We start from the raw sequence: 19,624 nt of genomic DNA, 5'->3' as shown, positions 1-19,624 counted from the left end.
AGTGAGGAAGAGCGATGCATGTGCATGTGCTCAGAATGAACAGACGAATGGAGAGAGAAATTGGTTTGTAGTACCAGGGTTTTGTGTGTGGCATAAAGCTCCTGTAGGATCTGGTCCACTATGGAGTTGGTGAGATATGAGACAACAGATAGCTTCACCTCCCTAAGTGTGAGAAAGATGGAGACACAAAAATGCATGTTAGATCATGTTAAAACCATGCTGGGAATTCCAACTGTGAACACATCCACAAAAAGTAGGTTTCGTCCTTCCATTAAAGACTTCATGATTTCGATCAATGAGTGCAGTGAGCATTTGACTGGACAAAAATCTGGTTACACTCATTAGTGCAAGATGAATCAATATCAAAAAGAATCTAAATCAAGGGATATTTTAAAGAACTAAGCTGGATAAAATAATTTAATAATGGAATATTTGGTCCTGTTTTGCACATATTTAAGTCAGGATATTTACTATAAGCTTTATCCAGTGTCTTGAGTTTGCAACAACCATTTGCTAAACAGTTTTGGATATTTTTGTCATTCCCCATTCAAGTAGACAGCTGTTTTGAAAGCTGCTGCCCGGGGGCGTTATAAAGATGGCCGATGAGTGAACTGACTAAAAGATTTTGGTATATTTTTCAAGGTGTTAATTTGAGAAACATCAACCACTCAACACTCATGTTTCTTACTCCAGAGCTCTGTTGATGTCCTGAGCTGCTCTCTCCATCAGAGCAGTACGGATGGATGAACGAGGGATTGACACGCGCTCTGAGATGGAGGAGAGGGGAGGAGAGAGACACTCTGCTGCGGCACAAGAAAGCGGACACAGCTCCCGGCACAGAGACACCATGGAGTCCACAATGACCTGCACAAATACACCATCATCAATCACCCATCACGCCTTTCAAGTCCAATAGAACAAGAAAGCAGATATAAATCAGGATGAGTGATGAGAGAGAAAGAAACATCACCTGTAGTTCCTTATCAGCTGCTTTGGCAAGTTCTCCAGCCAGGGAGTCCAGCCTCTGTCTCACCGGCCCGTCCACTGACAGCACATGGGCCAGTTCACACAGCGAGGGGTACAGCTAGAGGACAGTGCAGACATAATTCACATGCCAGTCATGATCTCTCACTGACCGCTATTAGGGTTCTGTTACAAGGGAGTCATGCAGATGATGTCTTCAACTTTTAATGTTTGCTCATAAAAGCAATAGTAGTGGAAGTTCCTTAAATTAATTGACAGAGAACACATGAAATAACTCAATTACTCAAATATCTGCATTTAACACATAAATAGAATCGGATTGAATTTTACTGTAGTCATCTACTACTATATTAAATGATGTTAAGCAAATATCAGCATTAATGTGATTACAGAAAAAAATCCACATAACTAAAATGTCCAAGCAATGGTGTAAAGTAAAAATAGTATATAATTTATGTAATTTAATCTTCCAGTCAAAATGTAGACACACCTGATTGAATTTGTTTCTCATGATCTTAAAAACAATTTTAAACTTTAAAAGGTTAATGCTTTGATGCTAAATTAGTTTTGTAGGCAAATATAAATGTGCCTAAAAATGAACAATTAACAATGAACAATTATTTTACAACATTTATTAAACTAAAAGTGCTACTTTCTACATATGCTAATTAATTTTAACATTTTAAGTTGTATCAATTAACATTAGAGAATGTATTATGAAAGAGCATGAATTAACAATGAACAGTAGAATAATTTATAAATCATTTACTTACATTAATAAATGCTTTAAAATGTTCCTCATTGTAAAATATTTAAATATTACAAATAAATATATGTATATTCAAATATATGCATGTATGTGTACACACACACACACACACACACACACACACACACACACACACACACACACACACACACACACACACACACACACACACACACACACACACACACACACACACACACACACACACACACACACACACACACACACACACACACACACACACACACACACACACACACACACACATATGTACTGTATATCAACTGATTCTTTGATAAGAAAGTTCAAAAGAACAGCATTTTGTAACCTTTATAATGTCTTTACTGTCACTTTTGAACAATTTAATCACTGTTAGAGAATAAAAGTAACATTTCTAATCCCGACAATATCATCAATTCAACAATCAAGGTGACTTTGGGACATTAGTGAATGCAAACAGAGAAAAAGGACATGAGTGTTTTTTTTTTTTTGCTTGCTTGACAAAATGGTACTCAAACCAATACATTAATCTTAACTTGGGTTTTTTGAGTAAAAAGGCATAGTATGTGAATATTAGATTTTTACAATTAAGTTAAGACATTAAGTAAAGTGAACTAAAAAGTGTTTAGAATCACTGTGGGATTTTACAATGTAATAAAGCATGTGACAGTGGTTGTCCAAACTTTTGACAGGTAAATACACAAACACACTCACAGCTCGAGAGTTCCTGGCCTCCTTGAGGACCTGTCTGGCAGCTTGTAGCTCTTCCCCTTCACCTGTTCCTCTCAACACACACACCTGCTGTTGCACGCGTACGCACAGACGCTCCATCACCTGGGACAGCAGGATGAGAGAAAGACAGAGACAGAGAGAAAGAATGAGAGAGCAAGAGAGAGAGAGAGAGATCGCTGTGTGAGTTTGATCTAACAATTACAGAGTAAAGATCACATTAGCAAGTAAAAGAGATGCTCACACACACAGACACGCACGCACACACACACACAAATGTTTAAATTATATGTGTGTCGTTTTTTCAAGGTAAAAACCTTCTCGTACCACAATTTATTGTGAAGAGACCAATATAAGCAATCCATGCACAGGCTGACCTGAATGGGAATGCTAATGGATAGAATTCCTCTCTACAGGTATACTATAGGCCTACAGATTTTTATTTTTATTTAAAAAAATCTCTTAGGCTGTGTTCACACTGCGAGCCTTAGTGCTTAATTTCCGATTTATTGCTCAGATCCGATTTTTGTATAGCTGTTCACATTGTTGTTTTAAACGTGGCCAATATCAGATTCCAGTGTGAACAGATCATTGTCCTGATATGGACTGACCCGCATGCGCAAAATAATGATAAAAAGACATCACACATCAAGCTGTCTTATAGTAAACACAGAGAACATTAAAGTAAGTGATTATGTGTTTATATATAGTGTAATCTGCCACAAACAGATCACATATGAGCCAATAAGTTGGATTTGGGCCACATTTACCTGCAGTCTGAACGTAGTTTTATGCTCACCAGGGCTGCATTTATTTGATTTTAAAAAATTCAGTAAAAATATTAAAACTGTGAAATATTATTACGATTTAAAATAACTGTTTTCTATATTAATATATTTTAAAAGTAAATTATTCCTGTGATGGCAAAGCTGAATTTTTCAGCATAATTTCTTCAGTAGTCTTCAGTGTCACATGATCCTCCAGAAATCTTTCTAATATGCTGATTTGCCGCTCAAGAAACATTTCTTATTATAATCAATGTTGAAAACAGTCGTGCTGCTTAATATTTTTATAATTTGTAATTTGTTACATTTATATAGCGCTTTTTCTAGGTACTCAAAGCGCTTTACATAGAAGGGGGGAATCTCCTCATCCACCACCAGTGTGCAGCATCCACCTGGATGGTGCGACGGCAGCCATATTGCGCCAGAACGCCCACCACACACCAGCTGATTGGTGGAGAGGAGTGATGAAGCCAATTGTATATATATATGGGGATGATTAGGAGGCCATGATGGACAGGGGCCAATGGGCAAATTTGACCAGGATGCCGGGGTTACACCCCTACTCTTTATCGAAGGACATCCTGGGATTTTTAATGACCATAGAGAGTCAGGACCTCGGTTTAACGTCTCATCCGAAGGACGGTGCTTGTTACAGTATAGTGTCCCCATCTCTATACTGGGGCGTTCGGACCCACACAGACCACAGGGTGAGCACCCCCTGCTGGCCTCACTAACACCTCTTCCAGGTTTCATATTCCTATTTTTGTGTAAACCATACATTTATTTGTTGAATAGACAAAACAATGCATTTATTAGAAATAGTTTTGATCACTTTAATGCATCCTTGCTGAATTAAAAGTATTACTTTCATAAAAAAATCAAATAAAATACTGTTTCTAGACTTTTAAACAGTAGAGCATGTTAAAACTCCTTGAGTCCAACATTTCAATTTCTGCTTCAACCAATGGCATTTATTTGCGAGAGGAAAACCTGCGGCACTGATATAACACACTGCAACTTTAAAGCGCTAACTGAGAATTTAAATTAGATAATTATGCAAATCTACTTCCACAAAAAAGAGTGCCATTTGACCCTGTAATTTGTTATTGACACTTTTAATCAAGGCCATTTTAATTCACATATTACAGTAAATGCATATAAATGAAACTTTCAATTTAGCCACCAATTAAACTCATTTGATCTGAACCGGCAGAACTGAAATAGAATTGACCTAAACTCTGACCCAGTCAGTCATCATCACCATCATCAACATAATCACATACTAAAAGTGTAATGTCAGTGAGACTGATCTGCAGTGGTGAAGAGTAAGAGAGACAATAAGCATGTGAATTTGAGGCGGTGGCCAGGAAGTGATCTGTACCTGTTCTGCAGTACTAGTGACCAGGCCCTGATGCAACCGAAGAGCCTGTTTCTGAGAGAAACGCTGAGTCTGGTTATTCCTTAACAGAGCCCGCTGGATCTGAGAGAGACAGGAAGACATACAGACAGAATGAGGGAGAGAATACTCATTAATGTCAAAAAAAGAACTCTGATGCTCAGATAAGCCGTGCAGTCATGTGGAAATGATTGCAATTATGCTGCGAATTAATGAAAGATAAATGTTTTGTCTGCTGTGTCCCTCTCTCAGCGTTGACCTTGTAAAAAGTTTTACATCTTCGGGCTCATTAAACGTGCATAAACATTTCGACCACCTTGGGACTGTTAATCTCAAAACAGCCGGACACACAGGGTTATGGTTATTTAAAGAAGTCATATCATGGAAAAACATGAATTAATTCATTTGAATGAATTAGTCACATCTACTATGAAATCCAAGAATGTAACAAAATATTCATAATTGTGGGGACCAAATGTAAAAAAGAATTCTGAATTTACTCATGCAACATTTCGCTGCTAAATGCTCTGGTTGATCAAAATCAAGTATTCTTTCCAGTCAGTGTTGCCAAGTCAGGCTATTTTTAAGTACTTGCCACGGGTTGATTTCCAGGTTTTACAAAGAGGCTGTTATTAAAGGGTTGGGCAGCAGCACTTATCTCAGAATCTACAGCAAATACACAATGTTAAAAAAGTGGCCAATCATAACAAATGTTGTTCACATAGAGGTCTTCAAGGTATAGAAGCAAAAAAGCCTGTTTGTTAATATTTCTAAGGATAAAGGGTAAATTATGACTTGACAATTATTATACCTCGCATTAAAAAAATATATATATTGCTTCGCTCACACTTTAGTTTGGGGAACACATTAACTATTAACTACGACTTTTGCCTCAATAAACTCCTAATTTACTGCTTATTAATAGTTAGTAAAGTAGTTGTTGTAGTGGGTATGGGGTAGGATTAAGGGATGTAGAATATGGGACTTATGATTACTTAGAATACAAGTCATTAATATGTTCTAATAAACAGCCAATAGACCTTATTCACAGCAGCTCCATCTTTGATGTTTAACAGCGAGGCTGTGAGGGATAGAGATACATCTCATCAATGGGTTGTACTGTTACTTAATGTGTTTTGGATTGTTCTGCTGATCAAACTCTGCAAAAATATCTTTACAAGAAATTTCAGAAGACCAAAAACTCCCAACAGAATGTGGAAAATTATAAGTGATCTAGGAGCTTTATATAGCTTTTATATAGCTTTTTACAGCGGATGCCACAGAAGATCCTGATATAATCTCGGTGAAGTTATATTTTGTTCTTCGCTTGGGGTAAAATGAAGTTGGAAATATGTGACCTGCGATAAACTGTTAGCGTGCTGATATGTGCTTCACACTTTCCTCTCAATAACAAAATAAACACACAAGTAAATTGAGAAAACAGAAAACATTATAATAAAGCATAAAAAAGCATCTGATCATAGCAACGTGGATATGTTTGCACAAGCTCTGCAATTAGGAACTCTAGTAAAGTCACGTTTATTAATTGGCAGCATTTATTTATACAATTTGCACTAAGTTAAAATAGTATTTTTCTTAGGAATATTTGCTATTTACACTAAGTGCAAATAGCTGTAGATGCTATTTACACTAAGTGGAAATAGTGATACATTCTATTTACACCATGTAAAAGTATATATAGTGCATATTTTCTTAGCGATACATGTTATTTATACTAAGTGCAAAAAGCTGTAGATGCTATTTACACTAAGTGGAAATAGTGATATATTCTATTAACACCTTGTAAAAGTATATATAGTGTAAATGATTATATTTATTAAAATTATTAAATTGATGCAACCTTAATGGGACAATAAAAGCCCTCCCTACACCTACCCCTATCATTACCCAATAAATACTTTTATTATTATTAAACATTTCATTAGGCACTTTATTTCCACGTTTAGAATATTTTCTTCATTTTTATTTGAAAGTAAATGCCTTTCTGATGTTATATGTGATAGGAAAAGGGAGAAGAGCGAGCTTGGCAAAAGGCAGATTCGAACCCGGGTCAGTCGCGTCAAAACCAAGTTCAATGAGCCTTACGCTCTACTGACTACGCCACTGAAGATGTTGAAACATGCAAGTCTTTTTTTAATCTTGTGTGGCTTTATTGTATTAAACATGAAAAACAGTGTCAGTGTCTCGTTTCATAAGAAATTAATCTCTAGCGTAAGTTCTGCCAGGAAGATTCAATGTTACGTCACTAATTACCTTCAGACCTAACCAATCATGCCCTAATACTCGGAGTATAAAAGATTGGTTCTTACATGTGTCTGAGTTCGCAGATGCTGATGCCAACATTTACCCGGTACCCTCGAGACGAGAGCTATGCCAAAGAACCTCTAAATATAATACTTGCTGGTCTGTTAATAAATTAACGCTTTGCTACTTCACCTGGCCTCCCGAGTCTTTCTGGTAGAAATACAAATTAATTTTCTACTATAAAGCATCTCTCCAGTGTGTTCATGTTTTCATTCGCGGCAGAAATTAACCAGAAAAAGATTTCCATGTGAAAGAAGGTGGAGCCTCCGCCACAGACCAATAGTAGTCCAAAGGTGTTTACCAGCCATTGCAAACTTTTCAGAAAGCTGTTTCGAACTCCCAAAACAAATTCCAAACGAACTTCATTTTGGCCTGATTTTGTACGAAATGATGTCACATCAGTTTGTTCTTCGATTTTGCTTTAAGTATATCAGGGCCTTAAGTCTATCCCTCACAGCCTCGCTTTCATACCGGTCATGAAGCTGCTAAGAATTGCTATATGCTAGCAATATGCAAGCTAATAATCAACTAGCAAATAGGGAGAATTGGTCCCCAAACTAACCACTTACCACTTCTTAAAAAAAAAAAAAAAATCAGCACTCTTACCTTGGTTAGTGCCTGTTCTGTCCTGTCAGGGGCGCTACGGTACGCTTGTGTGACATCACTGAGTGGGATGGGCATGTACTGCAGAGTGAAGTTACTGAGAACAGAGCAAAAATTATTAAAGTTTCGAGATTTAATCACACGAGATTAATAAGCTCCAGCAAGATAGAAAATGTCTAAAGAAACAAGTAGTTTTTCTTTCTTTTTAACTTTTAACAGAGCACTGTTTCTTTCAACAGTTTTCAAAGCATTCTGTACTGACAACAACTTTCTCACAATGATTACAGTCTTCTCAATGCAAGTTCAAGTCTGCTCAAAAGTTTCTACATTAAATAATAGTTATGTAACTCTCCAGGGAACAGAGGTGTTTCCAGAACAATGCTTTAATTGTGCATCACAGGCAGGTCGGAGAGGTGATGAAAGACTGTGCAATAGCAAACACATTCATGTAGGCATGGACTGAAGTTCTTATTTTTTTTCCCAGTAACAGCATGCTGTGAATAAGTTTGCAGAGGGATGAGTGAGTCAGTTCTCACATGGGTGAGTGTGCATGATATGAATGTGAGAGTGTGTGTGTGTGTGTGTGAGTGTGTGTGTGTGTGTCATACTGTTCTAAGGCTCGAGCCACATCTTGGAAACCCGTCGCACTTGTGTTATTCCGATCCCACGTCACACTTCTACAAGAAAGAAACAAACCATGACAATCTTAAACAGTATTACATAACCATTATGCATTATTTATTATTAATAAGTACACCCGACTGGAATCTGCATGCATTTTGTATTTTTTCAGCACTGATTTTGAGGTTTATTTAAAATTCTATTTTAAATATGGAAAAACGTGTTAAACAGAGAAAATAATTAGGGTCATTGTCAAAACAGTTCATTTACCAACTTGAAGACATTTTGAATTAATTTCAGTTTTTCTCCCATAAGCAGATGGTAAGTATTTATTAACATACAGACATTATGACATATATGACTTTTGATTTTTTGTTTATTTTTTTAATCACGCACGTTAGACCCTGCACTACTGCTTAGCCCAGAGAAAACAAAATAAGTAAACATAAATAAATGTGTTAGCACTGTAAAGGCTTAAATAAATGCATAAATAAATATTCAAATAAATAATCAAACAAACAAATAAATAAATACATGAAGAGTTCAGATGCAAAAGCCTCTAAAAGCCACTTCGGTAAAAAATGAGATAACGATACTGAGTGAATGCTCTCCGCATATACTGTAGTATACGTTCATAAAATACTTTCACTTCAAACCCACTAAATCCCAGCCTCAGCCCATTCAGAAGTACCGGTACTTAGGTAGAAACCTATACATTTTAGGCAATTCAAAAAGTAAAAAAAAAAAAGCAAAACAATGTGTCAAACTATTTTATATTTAATAGACTGGTATAAAAAGACAAAGTTATAAAATCATGTTATAAACCATATTTTACAAATGACCCATTAGCAACTATTAACCAAATAATTTAAGAAAGGGGGGAAAAAAGCAACGGGTAGAAGATGTAGAACACAATTAATTATGTGCAATCATATTTTTTCTGAAATCTACAAAGCTTTCTATGTAAAAGGTGTATCATTAGAAGATCTAGGACAAGATTTACTAAACAGGGCAAATTTTTGTACTGGGTGAATGTGCTCTGATGAGGACAGTGATGATGGTAGGTGATGATTCTTTTATAGTTGTTATTTAAATATCAAGAGAGTTTTATGCTATTGCGGCAGTTAGAGATCCATCCGTGTTAGATATAGATCCAGGTCGCTAAAGACCAGAATATGTAAGAACGATTGGCGAAACATTCATGCATTTAAGGGTTAAAGAACACAGACACAGCCGGATCATTTCCATAATAACCAATGCAATCTTCCAAGAGCAGTGGAAATTGTCTGGTTTAAAGGGTTAGTTCACCCAAAAATGAAAATTCTGTCATTAATTACTCACACTCATGTCATTCCAAACCTGTGAGACCTTCGTTCATATTTTTTATGAAATCCGAGAGCTTTCTGAAGGCCCAGAAAGACATTAAAGGGTAACTTCAGGGATTTAGCATTAAGCTTTGTCTCAGTAGAAACCCGGTAGTATATTCAAATTATGGTACTTTCCCCCCTCATATCCCGCTGAGACGAGAGAATTATGCATTTTATTTCTGGAAAAAATCCTCAGATGACGCAAATATCGTAATTTGCATCATCTGAGGATTTTTTGGCCAGAGGCTAAAGACTACAGCCAGTAGATGGAGCTGTTCCGCATGTTTTCAACCCACCCATAGGGGAGAGATCTCACGCACAGAATGTAAGACACAGACGGCCGCACGGACAATCATAATAACGGAGCGCGGTGCAGAGTAAAGTGAGTGTTTCAACTTTTCAATGAATTCCTGTGATAGTTTAGCTTCCATTTGCGATCTGAAAACATGCCAGACTGGCGCGTGATGAATTAAATCTGATACTGCTGGGTCTGTGCCGTGACTTTCGTTCGGCTCACTCACACTTTATTGAAAAGACACGTTCAGTTTTTAATTGTAGTGTTTATTCTCTAACTGAACGAAATGATTGTATTACTATGAAGATCAAAACAACGGTGTACGGAGTGGCCTCGTAGGGCAGCGAAGCAAGTGCATTCTGGGAGTTGTTGTCTTTCATCCACATGAGACAAAAATACATTTTCTGTCTTTTCTCAGTCTAGAAGGCACCAAATTCAAAAATAATTTCACATTTCTACTACATAAATGACCCAGTTTAAATACAAATACAAAGCTTAATGCAAAATCACTGAAGTAACCCTTTAAAGACATCGTTAAAATAGTCTATGTGACTACAGTGGTTCAACCTTAATGTTATGAAGTGACGAGAATAATTTTTTCTGGACAAAAAAACTAAAAGTTCACGTTGTAAACAGTGCAGCGTTTCCAGGTTCTAGATCAGAACGCGGCTCAGTATATATCACGTGAAGAGCGTCAGAGACTGAAGAGTAGAAATGGTTGAATAAAGTCGTTATTTTTGTTTGTTTTTGCTCACAAATTATTTTTGTCGCTTCATACCATTAAGGTTGGACCACTGGAGTCACATGGACTATTTTAACAATTTAACTATTTTTACTACCATTCAGGGCCTTGGAAGTGGTAATAAAATTGCAGTCTATGGGGGGTCAGAAAGCTCGCGGATTTCATAAGAAATATCTTAATTTGTGTTCCGAAAGTTTGAAACGACATGAGGGTGAGTAATTAATGACAGAATTGTCATTTATGGGTGATAACCCTTTAAGACATGCTTTTTTTGACCGTTAAATAATGGCACAAATACCAGTAAATCAACGAGCGCAAATCTTAGTAAATTACCTTGCATGATTCAAATAAATACTCTCCTCCCACTAATAAATGCATATGCAATAAGGCCGGCCACAAAAATAACCCTGTCCACACCTTCCTGACAGTAGTTTTTTAGCACCAAACGAAGGTTTGCACAGGTACAAGCTGTTAGTAAATCTGGCCCCAAGACACAGTGTATGTACCTATCATCTCGAATTATCTCTTCTATAATTTGTAGTACTGTAACCCTGTCCTCCCTACGACAGACTACCTGAGTGTGGTGTTGATCTGCAGGGCTTTACTGAGCATCCTCGCTCCTGTGTCATCAAGTCCATTCCCACTCAAGTCCACCTTCTTCAGGCAGGCGTTGCTGCCGAGAGCGTTCACGAGCACCGTGCCCCTAGAACGTAGCCTGGAGTCAGCCAGAGACAAGCTCTGCAGGGCCTGTCAAGAAAGAAGAGCAACCAGAGAGATAAAGAGAGAAGAGAGTATATGTGTGTGTGAGATTGCAATGTCTGTGATCTGTAAAAACAGTGCTTAATAATTGATCAAGCACGGCGATATCTGCAGTGAGAGGACTACGTGCCGTGAAGGAGAGAGATTATAAAAGAGAGAGAGAGAGAGAGAGTGAAGGAAGGATGGATGAATCACTAGTGCTGTAATACACACGGCAGACCATTAGAGAGCTTTTGTACTCTGCGTGTGTGTTTGAAAGCAGAAAGGGTGTATGTTGCGTACAGGTAACAAAGAGTTGTGTCCATGTGTATGTGCTTATGAAACACTCACACACTCTTCCTCCTGCACGAGATGCACTAGTTTCTGCAGAACCTCGTCCAGAACCCTGCAAACAGAGGAAACAGCAGGGCACACACACACACACACACACACACACACACTCCATCAACCCCAAGATTAATGACACTTCACACACCTCCCCCAAAGTCCCTCCTCTGCCTCCCTGAGAGCCTCCTACTGTGCTCACATTCAGTTTGTGATTGCAGACGGTTTCACAGACTTTTCTAACTTGCTTACCTCACCTGCCTATCTCAAAGTGGATATCTGTTAATCTGTGTACTGTACTTACACTCCATCAATATCTCCTGCATGTCATGCTGTTGATTATTACAGAACATCATTTTGAATAATCCCTCAGTCTGTGAAAACTAATATTTGATGCTTGCAGTAATGCATTTAAGACTGTGTAGACTGCACACATGATTTACAGCCATTTGTAATGAGTATTAAACAAATATTTTGAATGTATATTGGTAACACTTAAGAATAATGGTCCATCATTAATAGGTAACTATGCAAGAAGTAATGCAGGAAAATTGAGTACATCAGTAATGTAAGGTCTTTATACACCACTGAAAACATAGATATGTATATTATATTGCATTTCTGTCAATAGATCCTCATAAATATAACACACTGCACCTTTAAGAACTACTAGTGATCTGGACCGTTATTTTAAAGTGAAAAAAAAAAAGTTTTTCACTTTGAAAAAATTGTCCAACTCACTAGTAATTCCTACAGTGACTAGGTAACACTTAAGTAATTGTGATGTATTTTATGACCATATTCAGAGTAAAAAAAGACCATATTCAAACTAGCGATCTGGAGTCAGTAAGGTCAGTATACATTTGTTAATGTTTTTGTAAGAAGTCTCTTATGCTCACCAAGGCTGCATTTATTTGATCAAAAATACAGGAAAAAACAGTAATATTGTGAAATAGTGTTACAACTTAAAATAACTGTTTCCTCTGTTCATTGTTTTGTGTCGGTGTTGCTTGTTTCCTGTTGGATTTGGATTTATTAAAGAAAGTAATTCAAAGTTTTACTTGAGTACAAGTAAGAAAGTACTACATGTTTTAATGTAATTAAGTATTAAAGGTAATAAAAAAATAGTGCAGTAAAAAGTACGACATTATGCTTTGGAATGTGAAATAAAAGTGTTCCAAAGAAAAACACTGATAAAGTAGATATACTTGAAAAAATATTCTTGAGTAGAAAGTAAAAATACTTCACTACTGTGCACCTCTGATAGCGAGACTCAGTTACATCATATGCAATGCTTCATGGTAGTAGGTGGTCGCTGCTAAGCTGATTTGTTTGCTGCAACTCTCTAATTGGTAGATCTTTCATCCTGGGGTTATGGGTAGTATAGTTCTTAACCTGGAATTTGTCTATTAAATATGATTTCTTTTTTCAAACGCTGACTGATGGCTACAAACAGAAACATTTACCATCCATTAATAACCTCAGAGCTCATTGTAGGTCTGTCTTGAATGGTTTATATTGTTAAAAACATATTTTCACCAACCTAGAGAACTCGCTCCTTTTCAAAATGACAATTTAGACCATTTAGACAGCTCAAATAACATTTTTTAAGGTAGGATTCATGTAAGTGCTTTGACAAAAATATGAGTTGCACACTTCCCACTTGCCTGCAAGGCTTTCATAGTAAGTGCACAGCTGTAAACACATTTTTAGTTTTTTTTGGTAATGGACAGCATGCCGCAGATGTTGTTGATGACCTTTAGGCACTTATCTTCAAACTGCTACAGGCAGCTAGTAAAAATGCTCATTTGTACTGCAAGTTACTTTGGATACATGTTCTGCCAAACAAATAAATGTACACGTATATATCTATTTGCTTTATGATGTTCTCTCAGTCTGGGAATAAGTACCTGCCCTTGATGTTAAAGTTCTTGCCCAGCAGCAGGTGTTTGAGGGACGGGTGTCTGGAGAAGGCGGGAATTACACAGAGGAGATCAGAATCCAGCCCTGAAATGAACACGGAAATCAACAGGCAGAGTCAACGGCTACTGAAGCAAATGCAACTGAGGGGAAAGAGATGGGCTGAAGGTCATTGGGAGCAGACAAAAGCTTCCTTTCATATATGCAGTTAGATGTCTCACCGTTGTCTGAGATGTCCAGTGTGCTGATGCAGGAGACTCTAGGGAAAAGGTCCTGTATTATTCCCGCTCCAGCAGACCTGAGCTGAAAGGCAGACAAACGGAGAGAATGAAAAAGAGATGGAGAAAGACTGGCACACAGGGTAGAGAGCGAAAACTCTAAGGCTCAAACATGTCAAATGTATACTAGTATGCACTTATATATTTCCAATAGCTCAACTGAAAGAGCATGTTGCTATCAAAACCAAGGTCATGAGATCAATTCACGTAATGAAAAATCAGACCTTAATACACAGTCATTTCTGCCAAATAAATACATTTACTGCTTTTTCATTTTTTAGCAGCATTTCAAATCAGTGTTGAAATAGTTTATTTTGAGACCAGGGCTGGTTGTCACCTTTTACTCCAGTGGATATTTCTTTAGGTAGATTTTTTTAAGGTCGATTTCTGTGCAGGAACACAAAGTATCGTTTTGCTATTCTAAAATAGTCCAAGCATTTTCGTCAAAATAACAGTAGATCCAGAATGACTCATCCATTAGAAATAGCTCCTCACATTTATTCATAATTTGTGCAGCAGTTTTGGGCTAATTTAGGGCTATTTAGAACAGATCATTTCTTACTTTTACAAATGTTACTATCAGAACTTTACAAAAATTCTATCAAGAAATATTTAATTTAATTTCATAGTCATATAAGTCATAAAGGCAACTGAAAAAGTTACAACAAAAGCTACTAAACACTAATATATGTATATATATATGTATATATATATATATATATATATATATATATATATATATATATATATATATATATATATATATATATATATATATATATATATATATATATATATATATGTAATATATATGTATATATATACCGGTTGACCTTTTTAGATATGACACTATTTGGGGTAAGTTGTCACAATAGAACCTGCCAATTTAAACAGTAAAACAATGTATGCACCAGCCAACATGTAAAAAGTAACATGACATTTTTTTTAAACCATTCATTTGGCCAACAAAATTGTAATCAATAAATTGAATGAAATATAAAATCCCTGTCCTGAAGCCAACATACAAAATATACTGATATAGTGCAACAACTATTTCCACATATATGGGCCTATTTTAACGATCTAAGCGCATGGTCTAAAGCGTACGGTGCATGTGCACTGTCCGAATCAACGTTGCTAGATTTTCTTAGTTTAAAATGGTCGGCACACCCGGCGCATAGTCTAAAAGGGTTGTCCCTATGCTCTTAATGAGTAATGGGTGTGTTTTGGGCATAACGTGCAATAAACCAATCAGAGTCTCATCTCCTATTCCCTTTAAAAGCAAGTTGAGCTTGCACCATGGCGGATTCGCTATTTACATGGCGGAATATAGCGGAATATGGCGTGTATTGCCACGATTGGTTAAACAAGTAGCCAATTTCATTCATCATTACTGCAAATAGGAAATTCTGATACATGCAATGACTATTCATTATGACATGTAAGCATTTTTATCTTTATTTACACAATAATGATCTTTTACATTGTAATCTAATTTTGTAATAATTTATTTTTAATATTTGGTATGTTTGTCTGCTGCTGCGCGTCAATGGTGCAGTGTTGTTGTGTGTGTAATGAACGGAGTGTAAGTGCATTGTGCACCAGTCTATAGGCACATATTACTAACGTGCCCTTTAAATAACACAAAAAAAACGGTGTTATTGACTTTAGACCGGTGTTTATTGGTCAATGGTGCAGTTGTTTTCAGTTGCCTCAAAATAGCAACACGCCAACAATGCGCCTGAACACACCTTGTTTCAGACCAGTACGGCCATGGGCGCACAAATGAGTACGAGTGCATTTGCTATTTAAACAACGTGGCGCAAGGATGTGAAAATGATAACTGAATAGAGTTGAAGCTAGCAAAAAACACATGCGTCACGCTTGCTGCTACATTGCGCCGGGTGGGTGATAGGGCCCATAATGTTCATTATTTTCAAATCCACAGTACTGAGATTTGAGGTAATGTTAAAATAGTTTATGACAGAGATAAACACACATTGCATTCTCAAAGGAAACCTTGAAAGACTTTCTGTGTGACTAATTCAATAGCCAACATATCTGCACACGCAGGTGACTACAGACTGAAGGATCTACAGCCAACAGAGAGAAGGACAGGCATTTATAGAGCTCATCCAGATTTAGGGCCACAACGGGGGGATGGGGTACCTCACAGCCGCTGATGTCCAGGTGTAGGTCAGTGATGTGAGGATTGGATGAAAGCCCAAGGAACAGAGCCCTGTGAACAAACACATGGACGTTGTCATTACTGACAGCATTACATGCCTCATTGAAGAGACTTAGCATTCTATTATGTGCTTCCATGGTTGATCTCCATAATAAATCAAATCAGAAAAGGTCTATATGGACACCGTCAAAGCGTTACGCAGGTCTTAAAGGATTAAGGGGAAAAGAGCTTAGAGATTAGTTCGACTTCTCTGGTGTGGGCCGGTCGTGTTGACAGAAGAGAGCTAAAATCAGGTGCTCAGATGGGTGTGACAGCCTGTCTTGTGCTCGGTTTGTTTGTGAGCAGAGAAGTAGTATGACCCTGTTTGAAATGCTTCATTTGAAAACATTCTGGCTTTCCCAAAATAGCAGCTGCGTGAACATCTTGATTCTGACCTCAGTTATGGGTGCAGAGCTTTAAAACTAGGACTGAATCCCCAGAGAGTTTTTCTAGTGGGCTTTCAAGGCTCAAAATTGTTAACCCTTTGATGACTACATCCAAATGAAATGGAATATGATATGTTTTTGTTTCCTTTTAGGTAAAAATAATAATAATAATAAATATAGCTGCGGGCAGCAATTATCGGGGTTCAAGCGATTTAAGACCTTTAAAGGGTTAGTTCACCCAAAAATGAAAATTATGTCATTAATTACTTACCCTCATGTCGTTCGACACCCGTAAGACCTCCGTTCATCTTCAGAACACAAATGAAGATATTTTAGTTGTAATCTGATGGCTCTGAAAGGCCTCCATTGGCACAATGCACGGTATACTCTCAACACCCTTAAAAGGTACTAAAGACGTCGTTACAAAGTCCATCTCACTACAGTGGTTCTACAATAACTTTATGGAGTGACAAGAATAGTTTTTGTGCGCAAAAAAACCCTAAATAACGACTTATATAGTGATGACGATTTCAAAACATGGCATCATGAAGCTTCGAAGCGTTATGAATCAGTGAGTCGATTCAGCAGTTTGGATCGCCAAATTTCAGCAGTTTGGCGGTTTGACACGCGATCTGAATCATGATTCGACTCACTGATTCATAACGCTTCGAAGCTTCATGATGGTTTTTTTGCGCACAAAAACTATTCTCGTCACTCCATAAAGTTCTTGTAGAACCACTGTAGTGAGATGGACTTTGTAACGACGTCTTTAGTACCTTTTAAGGGTCTTGAGAGTGTACCTTGCATTGTGCCAATGGAGGCCTTTCAGAGCCATCAGATTTCAACTAAAATATCTTCATTGGTGTTCCGAAGATGAACGGAGGTCTTACGGGTGTCGAACGACATGAGGGTAAGTAATTAATGAAGAATTTTCATTTTTGGGTGAACTAACCCTTTAAGCACTTATGCGTAAAAAGATATTAAGTTTTATTTAGCAAGCATGTAACCACTAAAACCATAGAAGGAAAAGACCATTTACAGTGAAATATACCACGTGATTACAGAGGCATAAAACTGGTTAGTGTCAACTAGTGGGCGATTTCATTTAAAATTCTTATAGACCTCTAGAGCCATGAGTCGAACATGCACACGAGTTTTGTTCCGACCGGACTCCGGTAACCTTGTCTAATAGGCGATCAAACTTAATTTGCCAGTGGCGGCCATGTTTTTTCAGATACGCCAATGTCCTCATAGACTTTCATGGCACATGACAAGTCAATCTGACTAGCGGTTGGGTGGTTATGTTGGTTGGTTATGTTTTCTCCCTGTTATAGCGCCACCAAATAGCCAATCGTCGTGATTCACCTCAGATTGAGCTCATACACGTGTCCCCAGTTCGGTGAAAATATCTTGTTCCGTTAGCGAGTTATAGCCATTTTAGTTAAAGAGCCCCTGCCCAGATTGAACATTTTTGCTCCCATTAGCGATCGCGAATTGAAATGGTAACTTTTTTTATACATATTGATATTCACTCTCCAGAGAATATTTCAGCACTTGTTTGGTTCTGATCAGGCAAATAACCTAGAACTAGTTCGCAAAAGTAGATTTTACAAAAAATCCAGATTACCCCAAAAATTTGCCTTCGATACTTGAGCCTACGCCTAACGGAGTTATGAGCCATTTCATCCTTTTGACTGCTGTAGCGCCACTGTCAGGCCGATCGGGGCGAGCCTTGGTGACGTTGTAGGCAGTGTGAGTACTACCAGCCCTTGAAGTTTCAAGTCTCTATGACTTACAGTTTGGTCTGAAACCCGATCAGTCTTAGGGGAGAATGCTGATCTTTGTAAAATTCAACAATTACCCTCGATAACAGCCTCAACAGTTTATTTATTATGTGCCTCAATCAAAGGATTGAGATGTCCATTAATAGTAAAAGTCATATATATTATATAATCATATTCAAAAGTTTAGGGTAGTAAGAATGTTTTATATTTAGATAGGACACACAACTGTTTTCAAGACTGATAATAATATGAAATGCTTCTTGAGCAACAAATCTGCATATTAGATTGATTTCTGAAAGAGCATTTGACACCGAAGACTGGAGTAACGGCCACTGAAAATTCAGCTTTGACATGAATAAAGTACATGTTAAAATATATTAAAGTGGACACTTTAATAATATTTCACAATATTACTGTAGTTTTGATCAAATAAATGTAGCTTTTGTGAGAATTGGTGAGCAATGCAGAACAGAAAGTACCACTAATGGACAGGTTTAGCTGAACAGGTTTTCCAAAAATGATTACTTGCACACTATACTTTTTTACTTGTACACTACATAGAGGTGGGGTTGATATGATCTGTTCAGCAAGCCCTTCAAATCTATATTACATCAAAAAATATGCATGCCTTTAAAAATTCACGAAGTGAGTGAATTTACTGCTGCCTACATGCTGAGATGAAAACTGTATTGATAACCAATGAGTTCACCCAAGAATTACAGTACATTCAGTCATCATTTACACTCTGTGGGTCTTTTTCTTCGTACAATGGAAGTCAATGGTCACCAAAACTGTTTGGTTACCAACATTCTTCAAAATACCTTATTTTGTGTTCAGCAGGAAAAAAGAATGTCATACACTTTTTTAAACAATATGGGGTAAAAAATGATGACAGAATATTCATATTTGGGTAAACTATCCTTTTAATATACAGCACCTGAATGGTAAAGATAATGAAATCGTGGGTTAATGTGACATGGGGTATCTTGTTCCATGCAAGTCACCCAGCTAAAAACATCATAAACCAGCCTAGTGTGGTTGGCTTGTCTCCAGCATGTGAAAATCTGGCTTGTTTGATTTAGAAAGGTTTTGGGCACTTGTGAGTTGGTCAGGCTTGGTAACCTACTAAATCAGATTAAACTAGCTAAACCAGTGTTTACTCCAGCATGAAAAACCAAAATGCCGACCGGGCTCACCTCAGCACGTCGGGAGGCATCTTCATAGACGCCAGACTGATGTGATTGAGGCTGAACGCTGAACTGAAGAACTGACGAAAGGAAGGAAGTGTCTCTCTTACTTTCCTAAAAGCGTGACAGAAATGAAGGGGAGA

The 19,624-nt window shown here is 37.3% G+C and overlaps 1 protein-coding gene across 4 annotated transcripts in view; it reads right to left on the bottom strand.

The window, feature by feature from the left end:
- Nucleotides 1–19,624, bottom strand: part of carmil3 (capping protein regulator and myosin 1 linker 3) — an 80,562-nt gene that overhangs the window by 11,359 nt on the left and 49,579 nt on the right. For all 4 annotated transcript variants that reach the window (XM_079820348.1, XM_079820349.1, XM_079820347.1 and 1 more), the window contains exons 16-28: nucleotides 19,491–19,595; nucleotides 16,067–16,136; nucleotides 13,841–13,922; nucleotides 13,610–13,706; nucleotides 11,706–11,760; nucleotides 11,191–11,363; nucleotides 8,200–8,268; nucleotides 7,595–7,688; nucleotides 4,649–4,747; nucleotides 2,468–2,587; nucleotides 971–1,084; nucleotides 689–864; nucleotides 75–162 (exon numbers count right to left, since the gene is read on the bottom strand). In XM_079820348.1, coding sequence (XP_079676474.1) covers nucleotides 75–162; nucleotides 689–864; nucleotides 971–1,084; nucleotides 2,468–2,587; nucleotides 4,649–4,747; nucleotides 7,595–7,688; nucleotides 8,200–8,268; nucleotides 11,191–11,363; nucleotides 11,706–11,760; nucleotides 13,610–13,706; nucleotides 13,841–13,922; nucleotides 16,067–16,136; nucleotides 19,491–19,595 — 1,342 coding nt within the window. The remainder of the gene's footprint in view (nucleotides 1–74; nucleotides 163–688; nucleotides 865–970; nucleotides 1,085–2,467; nucleotides 2,588–4,648; nucleotides 4,748–7,594; nucleotides 7,689–8,199; nucleotides 8,269–11,190; nucleotides 11,364–11,705; nucleotides 11,761–13,609; nucleotides 13,707–13,840; nucleotides 13,923–16,066; nucleotides 16,137–19,490; nucleotides 19,596–19,624) is intronic.

This window comes from Gobio gobio (genome assembly GCF_949357685.1).
Source record: "Gobio gobio genome assembly, chromosome: 6".
In the NCBI taxonomy this organism is placed as follows: Eukaryota; Metazoa; Chordata; class Actinopteri; order Cypriniformes; family Gobionidae; genus Gobio; species Gobio gobio.
Note: the sequence above shows the minus strand (reverse complement) of the source record. Positions and strands in the feature narration are given on the sequence as shown.